This window comes from Eschrichtius robustus, chromosome 18 (genome assembly GCF_028021215.1).
Source record: "Eschrichtius robustus isolate mEscRob2 chromosome 18, mEscRob2.pri, whole genome shotgun sequence".
Lineage (NCBI taxonomy): Eukaryota > Metazoa > Chordata > Mammalia > Artiodactyla > Eschrichtiidae > Eschrichtius > Eschrichtius robustus.
The window spans coordinates 8,452,715-8,465,635 of record NC_090841.1 but is presented as its reverse complement, the minus strand read 5'-3'; the positions used below and the strand labels follow the sequence as shown (position 1 = coordinate 8,465,635).

The 12,921-nt window shown below is 44.2% G+C and overlaps 1 protein-coding gene across 1 annotated transcript in view; it reads right to left on the bottom strand.

Moving 5' to 3' along the window:
* Nucleotides 1-12,921, bottom strand: part of B3GLCT (beta 3-glucosyltransferase) — a 117,473-nt gene that overhangs the window by 90,419 nt on the left and 14,133 nt on the right. Inside the window, exons 4-5 of the mRNA XM_068526504.1 lie at nt 9,745-9,794; nt 3,392-3,431 (exon numbers count right to left, since the gene is read on the bottom strand). Coding sequence (XP_068382605.1) covers nt 3,392-3,431; nt 9,745-9,794 — 90 coding nt within the window. The remainder of the gene's footprint in view (nt 1-3,391; nt 3,432-9,744; nt 9,795-12,921) is intronic.

Genomic DNA, 12,921 nt, shown 5'->3' with positions numbered 1-12,921 from the left:
GGAGAGATATACCATGTTCTTGGATTGAAAGAATCAATATTGTGAAAATGACTATACTACCCAATGCAATCTCCAGGTTCAATGCAATCTCTATCAAATTACCAATGGCATTTTTTACAGAACTAGAAAAAAAAATCTTAAAATTTGTATGGAGACACAAAAGACCCTGAAGAGCCAAAGCAATCTTGAGGGAAAAAAACGGAGGTGGGGGAATCAGATTCCCTGACTTCAGACTACACTACAAAGCTACAGTAATCAAGACAGTATGGTACTGGCACAAAAACAGAAATATAGATCAATGGCACAGGATAGAAAGCCCAGAGATAAACCCACGCACCTATGCTCAACTAATCTATGACAAAGGAGGCAAGGATATACAATGGAGAAAAGACAGTCTCTTCAATAAGTGGTGCTGGGAAAACTGGACAGCTACATGTCAAAGAATGAAATTAGAACACTCCCTAACACCATACACAAAAATAAGCTCCAAATGGATTACAGACCTAAATGTAAGACCGGATACTATAAAACTCTTAGAGGAAAACATAGGAAGACACTCTTTGACATAAATCACAGCAAGATCTTTTTTGATCCACCTCCTAGAGTAATGGAAATAAAAACAAAAATAAACAAATGGGACCTAATGAAACTTCAAAGCTTTTGCACAGCAAAGGAAACTACAAACAAGACGAAAAGACAACCCTCAGAATGGAAGAAAGTATTTGCAAACGAACCAACGGGCAAAGGATTAATCTCCAAAATATATAAACAGCTCATGCAGCTCAATATTAAAAAAACTAATACCCCAATCCAAAAATGGGCAGAAGACTTAAATAGACATTTCTCCAAAGAAGACATACAGATGGCCAAGAAGCACATGAAAAGCTGCTCAACATCACTAACCATTAGAGAAATGCAGATCAAAACTACAATGAGGTATCACCTCACACCAGTTAGAATGGGCATCATCAGAAAATCTACAAACAACAAATGCTGGAGAGGGTGTGGAGAAAAGGGAACCCTCTTGCACTGTTGGTGGGAATGTAAATTGATACAGCCACTATGGAGAACAGTATGGAGGTTCCTTAGAAAACTAAAAATAGAAGTACCATATAACCCAGCAATCCCACTACTGGGCATATACCCAGAGAAAACCATAATTCAAAAAGACACATGCACCCCAAAGTTCACTGCAGCACTATTTACAATAGCCAGGTCATGGAAGCAACCTAAATGCCCATCAACAGATGAATGGATAAAGAAGATGTGGTACATATATACAATGGAATATTACTCAGCCATAAAAAGGAATGAAATTGAGTCATTTGTAGAGATGTGGATGGATCTAGAGACTGTCATACAGAGTGAAGTAAGTCAGAAAGAGAAAAACAAATATCGTATATTAACGCATATATGTGGAACCTAGAAAAATGGTACAGATAAACCGGTTTTCAGGGCAGAAATTGAGACACAGATGTAGAGAAGAAACGTATGGACACCAAGGGGGGAAAGCAGTGGGGGTGGGGGGGGTGGGATGAATTGGTAGATTGGGATTGACATATATACACTAATATGTATAAAATGGATAACTAATAAGAACCTGCTGTACAAAAAAATAAATAAAATACAATTCAAAAATTCAAAAAAAGAAAAAGCAATCAAAGGTTCTCTAATTCTCCCATTTCTGAGTATATACCACGCACCAACCATTCCACTAAGTACTAATCTCTCCCGGTCAAAAATTATCTCATGCTGGTGTTTTTCTGATGAGAAATCAATGTGATGGTCTTCTGACAAAAGCTGCATAACAAGTGCCTGGGACTTCAGGCTGGGGGATGGACACACACACACACACACACACACACACACAGGAAGAGCCACTCGAGTGATGTCATACTTGGTGAGAACAATGGTCACCAGTGAATGTATTGATTAGGCAATGAGTCAAAAGAGGAAAAAAGACTGACCCACGCTTGGAGTCGGTCACCCAGCCCTGAGCACTGTGAGACCAGGATCCAGGCACTGATTCTGCTGGGATGGCTGCTTTAGTAGCCCCATCGCCACCCCGGTCCTGTAGACTGAGGTTAAGACTGGAGCAAGTAAGCTCCCTGAGTCGTTTTTCAGATGAACTGATACCAAGTTCAGTATCACTGGATCTGCCATTTGCAACTTGGAGACTGTAGATTCACTTGCTCAGGCAGCTCCCCAGGTACGTTCAAGACCACATTCCAGACCAGGGCCATTGTTCATTTAAGAACCACTTACTACGAAGAGGCCCACCAGCTCCCACAAAATAAACACACAGCCAAATGCCCAAACGCACAAGGGTTGGCCGCAGAGGTAAAATCTCTGAGGATTTTAAGTCTCCTCCCGTGAGGAGTGGCTCGGCCACACAGGGTGTTGTTATGCAGGGAAGGCAGAGCAATGAACCCCTGTGGCTCCTTAAACATGGCTGCTCTCAGATCCGAAGACCCCAGCCCACCCCGTGTGGTCCCCGCACACCGGGCCCAGCACAGGCCATCCTACCCTGCCACCCGGAGGGGGGCCTCTCCTGCCTTCTAGATGCCTCAGAACCCAGGCCCAGGCAAGGAGGGCCTAGGAAGGAAAGCGTCCCTTTCCCCCCTCCAAAGGCCCACCTCCCAGGTCTCCATGGCCCACCCTGGGATGACTGACAATGATCAAGTTCACACCCTCTGGGAAGAGACCCAACACACAGAGGCACGGCCCTGCCCTGCCATCAACACCCTGGGGCCCGCTGCCCACGGAATCCGAATCGGAACTCATGGTCACACCCCTGAAGATGCTCACAATATATGGGGGGAGAAAGATGTGTGTAAAAGGGAGTGTGGACACGGGTGCTGATGGGCTGTGAGGCGGGTACGGTGTGTCTGCGAGGCAGCCAGGAGCGGCCTTGCCCCATGGTTCAACAGAAGACGCGGCTGCCAAGCTGACCCGAAGGGGACGGGCGTGCTGCCTGAAGGTCAGCAGTGGCGACCGGCTCCAAGCGGAGGGCACGTGAGCAAAGGCCACGGCTGACCCTTCATCCCGCGAAGCGTGCAACCCGAAGAACAGCCTCTGTCTCGTTCGCCTCTGCACCCTCACAGTGGCCCCCCTGGCATGGGAATCTGTCCTTATTGGCAAGTCAGTAAACTGTGGCCGAGGGAATTAAATCCAACGTATTAGCTGTTACTTCCAATATGTCAATCTGAAAAGTGTTCTCCCTGTGTCTTCATGAGGGTAAACACCAGGCTGAGCCAAAGACGGACTGTTTGGACAACAATATTTATCCCATAAATAAAATCAGAAAGGAAAATTCACTTCACTGAAATATAATTTACAAGAAATACAGCTGGATACATACTCTTAAGTTAAAAAAGAAATCATTACTCACCTATGTCATTTTTCTCTGATATACCACTTTTCTCCAAATTCTGTATTTTAAATAAAAAAGAAAAAGATAAATCTCGTCACATAACAAAACTAGCAATACACCAAATAAATATGTATGGTACATATTAACATTTGGGGGTAGACATTGAAAATGAGAGCTTGGAAATGCTTCCCTAAAGAAAGAGACCAAAATTAAGGGAGTGGGGAAAGCAGCAACAATGTATCAATACTTCTGCATCACAGCAGAAGATTCCTATGGGGCCGTTCTTCTCTTATGTGATCCTGAGCAAGTCACTGAATTGAGGTGAGGCTCGCTCTTCCAGAGTAAGATGGTTCATGATGCTCTTGGGAGGGTTAATTTTAAAAACTTGTAAATGCTAAGCGTTACAAACATATCAGAGATAGTACCGATTCTAGTTGTGTGTTCCTCGGGTAGATGAGCTCTACTAATTATCATATTTAACATTTTGGGGGCTCAGATGTACTGCCCTCAAGAATGACACCACCAGGGGCTTCCCTGGTGGCGCAGTGGTTGAGAATCTGCCTGCCGATGCAGGGGACACGGGTTTGAGCCCTGGTCTGGGAAAATCCCACATGCCGCCGAGCAACTAGGCCCCTGAGCCACAACTACTGAGCCTGCGCGTCTGGAGCCTGTGCTCCGCAATAAGAGAGGCCACGATAGTGAGAGGCCCGCGCACCGCGATGAAGAGTGGCCCCCGCTTGCCGCAACTGGAGAAATCCCTCGCACAGAAACGAAGACCCAACACAGCCAAAAATAAATAAATAAATAAATAATAATTAAAAAAAAAAAAAAAAAGAATGACACCACCAGGACTTCCCTGGTGGTCCAGTGGTTAAGAATCCTCCTTCCAATGCAGGGGACGTGGGTTCGATCCCTGGTCGGGGAACTAAGATCCCACATGCCGCGGGGCAACTAAGCCTGCACACCTCAACTACTGAGCCCGTGCGCCACAACTAGAGAACCCCAGGCGCCGCAACGAAGATTCAGCGCAGCCAGAAAATAAATAAATAAATATTGTGCTTGCGTGGTGTATCTAAAAAAAAAACAGAAAAAAGAATGACACCACCGTGTTCTCTCCTACCTGAGAAGCAGCCCTGAGGGCCTGAGTAGGACCGTGGAGGGGGGTCAGCCTCGGGCTCATGAGATTTCATGAGCACAGAAGGGACGTCTCAGAGCTGCAGACGCAGAAATCTGGACGTGGGCACATGAGCACAGAAGTACCTGATCCCGATCATGGGTAAATCAGGGGAGGAGCTCTTCAAAGGCTTCTCTGACAAAGCACAGAGTGCCAGCAGCTAAATCTGCCACTTTCATTGTCTTCTCTGGCAGAAGGAATTTTCTCTCTAACTGCTCCTTTCCATTTGCAACTGCCACATGCTCTAATTATGACAAATGGACGGTGGCAAATACCCCTCCATTTTCTTCACAGACTGCAGCAAGAAATGCAGTTGTGAGCCTTTAGCAACAAAACTGGAACAGCTTAAAAGCTAAGATGCTGCGACAGAGACGTGTCCTCTCAGGATGCAGGAGGGACCGTGACAGCCGATGGAGGAGAGGGAGAGGGACACAGGGGAGCGGCCACCTCTGGTAGCATATTCTGAGATTATCTTTGTCTCAAGAACAGAAACACCACCGAGTGGAGAAGAACCTCAGAGTTACGTACTGATTCGCTGTACCTCGGGATCAAGTGACACTTTACCTAATCCTGATAAAGCTCTTTTCAGAAGAGCCACTAAAGAAGACTGGAAAGCGCAAGCCACTTCCCTACACGTGCTGAAGCAGAGCCAGGCTATCGTCCTAGGTTAGCGCGTGTGGACTCACTGCCCCTCTGGCCAGGACCGTGGCCTGCGCTTGGGAAGGGAACCCTCGGCTTCCCCTTGGGCCAGGCTGCCTTCTCCTTGCCAGGCCACGGCTTTGGCTGCCAGATGAGGATAACGGAAAATTGGAGATTTTAGATTTAAAAATAGCACTGGAATGGATGAAGAAAATGTGGTCCCTCCATACAACGGCCTTAGAAAGGAAGGGAATTCTGACACCTGCTACGATATGGATGAACCTCGAGCACATTATGCTAAGTGAAATAGGACGGTTATAAAAAGACAGAGACTGTATGACTCCACTTACATGAGGTACCTGGGACCACTGAATTCACAGAGATGGAAAGCAGGGTGGTGGGGGGCTGGGGGAGGGGGATGGAGAATTGTGGCTTACTGGGTGCAGAGGTTCGGTTTTGCAGGATGAAAAGAGTTCTGGAGACTCCTTGTGCAACAGTATGAATATACTTAACACTACTGAACTGTACACTTAAAAATGGTTAAAATGGTAAATTTTATGTTATGTGTATTTTACCACAATTTTTGAAAAATAGCACAGGAGATGATCCAATCCAACACTCCCCCTTTGCAAGTAAGGGAGGCTCAGAAAGATACAGGATTTGCCCAACGTGCAACAGCCATTCCAGCCACAGAGCCAGGATTAAAATCCAGGTCTCTCTCTCCTTCCCAGCATTCCTTCCTTACACCCACTGATAACACATGTCCGGTCCTCCTCCAGAGGCGTTCTTCAGAAAATATGTGTCATTAGATGGAAATATATTTTGAGAGTACACTAAGAGTAATACCTACAACAAAAGTCACCTTTATCCAGAAGTAGAACACAAGAAATATCCTGAACTCAGTGATTCCAGACTAAACAAGCTGGAACAGGAATTGGACTTTCTACCAGATGCCTTGGTAAAACCAAAGAAAATCAACCAAAATTCCACAGCTTTCTATTTGTTATTAAGCCCTGCAGCTCCGACTGCCTGACACAATAGCTAGGACATGATTAGCCATTTCAAATGGCTCAATTTGTAAACTGTAAAAATAAAATATCCAAGAAATACTTGAATTAGGTGAACTGAAACGGAACCAGAATGGTCTTCAGTAACTTCCCCTTTGAGAAAGAAAATTAGACTAAATGAACGAATTGACAGAACATTTAAAATTCTGTCTCCAGCTTCCCTCGTGAAAAGGCTTAGTTCTTCCTAAGAAGAAACACATGGTTTGTTTTATTATCCCTGCTGCCGCATGTTTCTGACACTGACATCAATATCCATCAAAATGTGCTCAATGTCAAAGTTTTCTAAGTCAATGGAATTGCTACTCAGACAGGAACGACATTTGCTACCAGGGCATCTAACCCACAGACAGCTCCTACCCTAGCCAGGAAAAGACAAATCCAAGTCACCCTTCCATGCAGGTTTTATTTTTAAGGCACAATAGATTTCAACACTTGCAATCCATATATGCGATGCTTAGTTTATAAATCCTTCATTAAAAGAAAATAAAACAACCTCAAAGAATTTGTTATGAAATCTTTTAAGAAGAAAGAGACGTAAACTGGCATCTTCTACACGGTTGCAAACAATCACCACCCCCTAGATCTCAAATAAAATGAATGAATCATTCATTTGATGAATGAAATGAATCATTTCATGAATGAATCATTCATCTGATTCAGATGTGGTCATCATTACACTCAGTTGTAAGCTGGGCCCGTGCTCTAATTCTGCCTCTACCATGCACTAGTTCAGGGCTCGGTTTCAGTGAAATAGGAATCACAATTACAAGACCTACTTGCCAGGGTTGTTGTGAGGGTTTCGTCAGATGACGTAATGTCTGCCCAAAGCAAATGCTCACTAATTATTAACTCCTACTCTTTTTATCGTCCTCATCATCCGCTTCATATGAAGTCAACAACCGCCATAAAAGAAATTTAACTGAGAAAAGCAGTAAGGTCTGTGGTTCCTCTGTTACTTTGATCTGTGTGGGCACCTCTTAAAAGGCTGCATAAGACGTTCCTTGCTGTTACAGCAGGTCAGCATGTAAACAGGGAATGGCACTGCTCTAGGTGGTGGACACACACCCACTTCATCTTCAAAACCGCTTTTTGAGGGCAGTCCTGTTACCCCGTCTTACAGACGAGGAGGATGGACACAGTGAGGTCTGGTGAGTCCCGCAGGGGTTCAGGGTTGTAGAAGGGCCGTGAACCACAGCAGTTTGGCTCCAGAGCCCGGCTCTAAGCCTACATCCCACAGGGTCCAGGATCACAAGCCAGCACAGAATATAAGGCTGGGCAAAACTGCAACTGGGAGACAGTTTGGTGGCTTGGCTGAGGTAGCAGCCTGAGCCCGAACCTGGGAGGGCAGGCTCCGCGGAAAGCTGGGATGGGTGAGAATCTGACAGAGCCAGGGGCCAGGAGCCCAGGAGGGGAGCCTGGGCCAGAGGTCAAGCCCCGGGCAGGATGACAGGGCACCCGCAGCCTCGGGATTCTGGTAGGAAGCCGCCAGCTGCCAACCAGCGAATCTGAGCGGTCTGGGGAAGGACCCCAGCCCTGAGCAGGGCTGGCCTAGTTCTAGGGAACCAGAGCCCTCGACCAAAGCGAGCAGTGCGGTGAGCAGGACGGAAGGCGGCCTTCTGGGCAGCGGTGTCAGATCCCGATCTGTTCTGCTAAGAGTGATAGACTAATGATAATCCCGGATTAACGCGGTTATTGGTAAGAGCCTTAACTCCTATCTCAGGTTCATCGACAGATGACCTTGGACAAACTGATTCTCCTCCATCTCCCAGCCTTGGGTATGGGCTACAGTAGACATTTTTTTTTTAATTTTTAAAAAATTTTTTATTTATTATTTATTTATTATTTTTATTTTTGGCTGTGTTGGGTCTTCGTTTCTGTGTGAGGGCTTTCTCCAGTTGCGGCGAGTGGGGGCCACTCTTCATCGCGGTGCGCGGGCCTCTCACTATCGTGGCCTCTCTTGTTGCGGAGCACAGGCTCCAGACGCGCAGGCTCAGTAGTTGTGGCACACGGGCCCAGTTGCTCTGTGGCATGTGGGATCCTCCCAGACCAGGGCTCGAACCCGTGTCCCCTGCATTGGCAGGCAGATTCTCAACCACTGCGCCACAAGGGAAGCCCCTACAGTAGACATTTTATCACTGCCGCTCCTCATGGGATTAATGGCTTTTCGGCTCTGCAGCCTAAGCACAGATGGGGTTAACGGCCTTTTGTCAAGGGCTTTAATACTTTTGCATGAAAGATGACACTAAGATATAGGACTCACCTTATCTCTATCTCTATTTATATATGCATTTAAGGCCAAATATATATATATTTCCTCTTTTGAAAAGATTAGCAAAAACCTCCATTTGAAAGAATGGGCTATAATTTCTAAATTTATTACACAAAATTTTAATTCCCTATTAATAACCCTTAAATTCATTATAAACGAGCCTCATTATTGCCAAACACACACGTGACAATGCACGTGACAATGTAATACAAAATTGCAGTGTGAAAAATTCAAGGAGTCTGAAAATTTGGATTCTGACTTCACCTTTTAATAGCCATGTGACCTTGATCAAATCACTTAACTTCTCCAAGGGTAAATTTTCTCTGCTCTCCATGGGAATGTCTGCTTTGCTTAGCAATAACATGATCACTGAGAAAATCAAATTAAATGAAATGTCTGAAAATGCTTTATTAATCACAAAGAATCTTAAAACTGTAAGGAATTATTATTCGCATTTAGGGATCCCATGGTATAGTTAGAACAATCATACTCTGTTGGTAAAAGAAACATTCTATTTAAAATGCTTTTATACTAAATTGTGAGGTAAAAAAATAGTCAACTGAGCCTTAATTAATGTGACAAAAACAACTCATATTTTTAAAATATTCTCTTTCTCATATGCTAAACTGATCTAACGCAACCCCAAATGGTAAAATTTAGATGCAGTTCTTGAATGCGACCAATGATGGAAAAGGAGCAGCTCTGAGATTTGGAAAAGTGCTATCCCCTCTCCATGGGTTCCCCACGTCTTGGTTTCGGGTTCTGACTGTGCAAGGAGCCTGGCAGTCACCTTTGGGGTCTCTTGACCAGTCCCCAGGATGCCCTCTCAGACGGTGCCACCTTCAAAGTGAGGGACACTCAGGCTCTTGTGACCCTGACACAGCATAATCCTTTCACAGGCTGGGAAAATTAAGGCCAAGGTTAAGATGCAGTAAGACTGGAGAAAACTACGGTATCCAAGCAAGACTTCTAAAATGTCTAGCTTCATAACCAAGCACCTTTTTTCTTAAAATGAAATTTAAAACCAAGTGGATCTGCCTTAACTATAAAGGATTTTTTTTTTCCAAGCAAGCCTATCTGTAAGTTGCTGCTGTGGGTTCAAAAATCTATGTTAACCAACATTTCATTAATTCATTGAAAGATGAAATCATTACAGCTCCTATTAAAGAAAATACAGACAAATCTCAGATAGGAGGAATAGATTTGACTTTACAATTAGTACCTTAGACTGTTTGACTTCCTTCTTCACATCTTTAGAAACCAAAGCAAAAGCTGGAAAAAAAGAGAAATATTTTTACATTAAAATCAGCAATAAGGATTCATTCTCATATTCAACAGTTTTACTTGAAATGGGGAAAAAAATCATACTTTAACATGATCAATTTTGCTCATTTTTAAAAGCACCTGCAACTGCTACAAACTGGTACCACAGGCCGCCTTTCTCCAGACTTAAGATTATCCATCGGTGTGAAGGCAACATGCTTAGGTTACCAGCTAAGGAAATACTACATCAAAGGAGTTAGGATCTGAGTATACCATTCGTGTCTGTAGCTATAAACCACAAGATAGATGCATACGGAATACGACTTCTTAGAAACCTGGATTCTGGTGCCTCCTGAAGCAAAGGGGAATTGCTGAGAATCGAGCAGGAAGAAGTACACATTTCTACTCTCACACCCCTGCCAGAGCCTGGCGGGCCGCAGAGCTAAATCTGGGGCAAGCTTTCCGCCTCGGCGGTTTCGGGTCAGCAGCGCGCTGCACGCAGGGGAGAGTTACCAGAACCCTGCTGAAGCCACGGGGCCAGGGGAGCGAGAGGAATTAGAATCATTCCCCATTTAGAATGATTTAATGTTGTGAGTCGGAGCGCGTAAACAGACAAAGATATCCCTAGAGACGCATCCAGGCTCCACATTAAAAATAATAATAATAGTAACCTGACAGTAACATGTGGAAAATAGAAAGCAAAATGATAAACCAAACAGTCAGGAAGGTTAACCAGACAAAGAATAATGCCTTAATTTTACAGTGCACTTCTCCTGAAAAGCTAAGAGGAAAGCATTTCGTAGAGTTTGCTTTCTCCAATTAGCATTCCCAGGAAAAAAACGAGCCATGCCATGGAGCAAGAAGGTACTGAAGGGCTGGCCAGGCAATTCCAAGGAGCAGTAATGCAGTGCCAGGACCATGGGGGTTGGGGGGTGGTCCCTGGGCAGCAGGAGGTCCCACTCAGAAGCAGGAGATAACGCCACCCATCCCGAACCTCTGACCCCTCCCACCCTATCTATCCCCAGACATCCGCTACCTCAAATTCTCTCTCAACCAACATTTGCTCAAAGGAAATAATCTAACACATATTCACGCTAAGAAGCAAACGACTAATGTGGTTTAATCATTCCCACTTCCAGGATGACATTTCAGAAGGCAGGGTGAAATCCAAATGAACCTCTCTGGGGGAACTGAGATGCCAACAGGTGTTGTATGTGGCTCCCGTGAGTAAAGCCCACCACTGCCCCCGCCCTTCCCTCTGCTTTATTCTCCTCCAGAGCACTTACCACCACTGACATAATATATACTTATTTGTTTACTGCTTGTCTTATATATTAGTTTAATGTAAGCTCCATGAAGGCAGGAATATGGGGTTTTTTTCTTTAGGAATGTGGTTTTATGTACTGTTTGCCCCCAAATCTAGAACACAGACAGCACACAGAAGGTCAATAAATATTTATCCACATGAGTGACTGAACGAATGAATGCAAGTCTTCCCAATCCGTCACTTAAGGGCTGTCTCCTCCTTACAACGAACATTGCCAACCCAGCAGAACAAAGGAGCTTAGTGCCCCCATTTATGTTCACTAGGGTATGATCTGCTTTCTCACTTTTTACGCACACACGCACACACACACGCCAAGGCAAATGCAGAGCCCAAATCATTCATTAAGTTCTAAGAGGAGAGGAGAGATTTAACCTCAAACACCATTTAAATTCTGCTTCTGGGTATTTAATATTTTGGTTTTGTTTATCTCTAAACTAGCATGCACATTTAAAACCCTCAAGAAGATCTCAAAAATAGAATTATTAATAAACATCATACAGGGAGGTTGCAACACATCAACACCACCCAGCATCACAGAATTCCAGAAAACAGAACACCGTAGCAACTTGTGGGATATAAAAACTGAGGTCAATCTAATGCAGGACCTGAGACTCAAAAATCCATCTTCCCCAAACCCATCGATGCCTTATTCCAAACATGGACAGTCAAAGCTATCTGGGTAAGAATTTCCTCTTTTTTTTTTAAATTTATTTTTATTTTTATTTTATCTGTGGCTGCGTCAGCTTTTTTTTTTTTTTTTTAATTTATTTATTATTTTTGGCTGTGTTGGGTCTTCGTTTCTGTGCGAGGGCTTTCTCCAGTTGCGGCGAGCGGGGACCTCTCTTCATCATGGTGCGCGGGCCTCTCACTGTCGCGGCCTCTCTTGTTGCGGAGCACAGGCTCCAGACGCGCAGGCTCAGTAGTTGTGGCTCACGGGCCTAGTTGCTCCGCGGCATGTGGGATCTTCCCAGACCAGGGCTCGAACCCGTGTCCCCTGCATTGGCAGGCAGACTCTCAACCACTGAGCCACCAGGGAAGCCCCCAGAATTTCCTCTTTTACCAAGAAAAATAACCTTCCCAATTTAACAAGTTCAGTGACCCCTCAGCTAATAACCAGGGTTAGTCTTACCTCACTTTTTTGCCAGGCCAGGTAGCTATGTGAAGAAGAAGAATATGTCAACACAAAAGCCCCTGCCCTTCAGAACACAGACTCTGTACTGAAGAAAAACTGTCTAGTTGGTGTTGGTTCTAAATACTACTAACACATCACCTTTCATAAATAAGCAACTAATATTAGTTGACAGTGTTACAGTTTAAAGTAGGAATTACAGAGAGGAAAGATGTTCCCCGTTAAGTCAAGTGAATTCCACAAATCCTCCCTGTCTCTATGGAATAAAGACACCATAATTTTATTCAGACAAGGCTGCACTGAGGGAAGGGTAAACTAGATTTTAGTTCTCCCCAAAAATACATCGGCCTAATGGTAAAATATCCTTCTAAAAAAAAGGAAACAAAACATATTTCTCCCTATCACTCTGCTGTGAAACTAAGAACTCCTTTTTCCCACGATAGAAATAAATTATACAATATTTAAAGCGATAACATAAGAAATGCCGTTACTTTCAGGCATAAGAGCAAATCATAATATGGCAAGATAATCCCCATTAGATGAATATTACAAAAAAATACTAGCTGGTTTTATCTTTGCATTTCCATAATCTAAATAAAACAAAAGAAATCATCAAGGAACCAAATGCAGTTTGAAGGCACAGAATATGCTACGCCATTAACAAATCCAAATTTAAAATA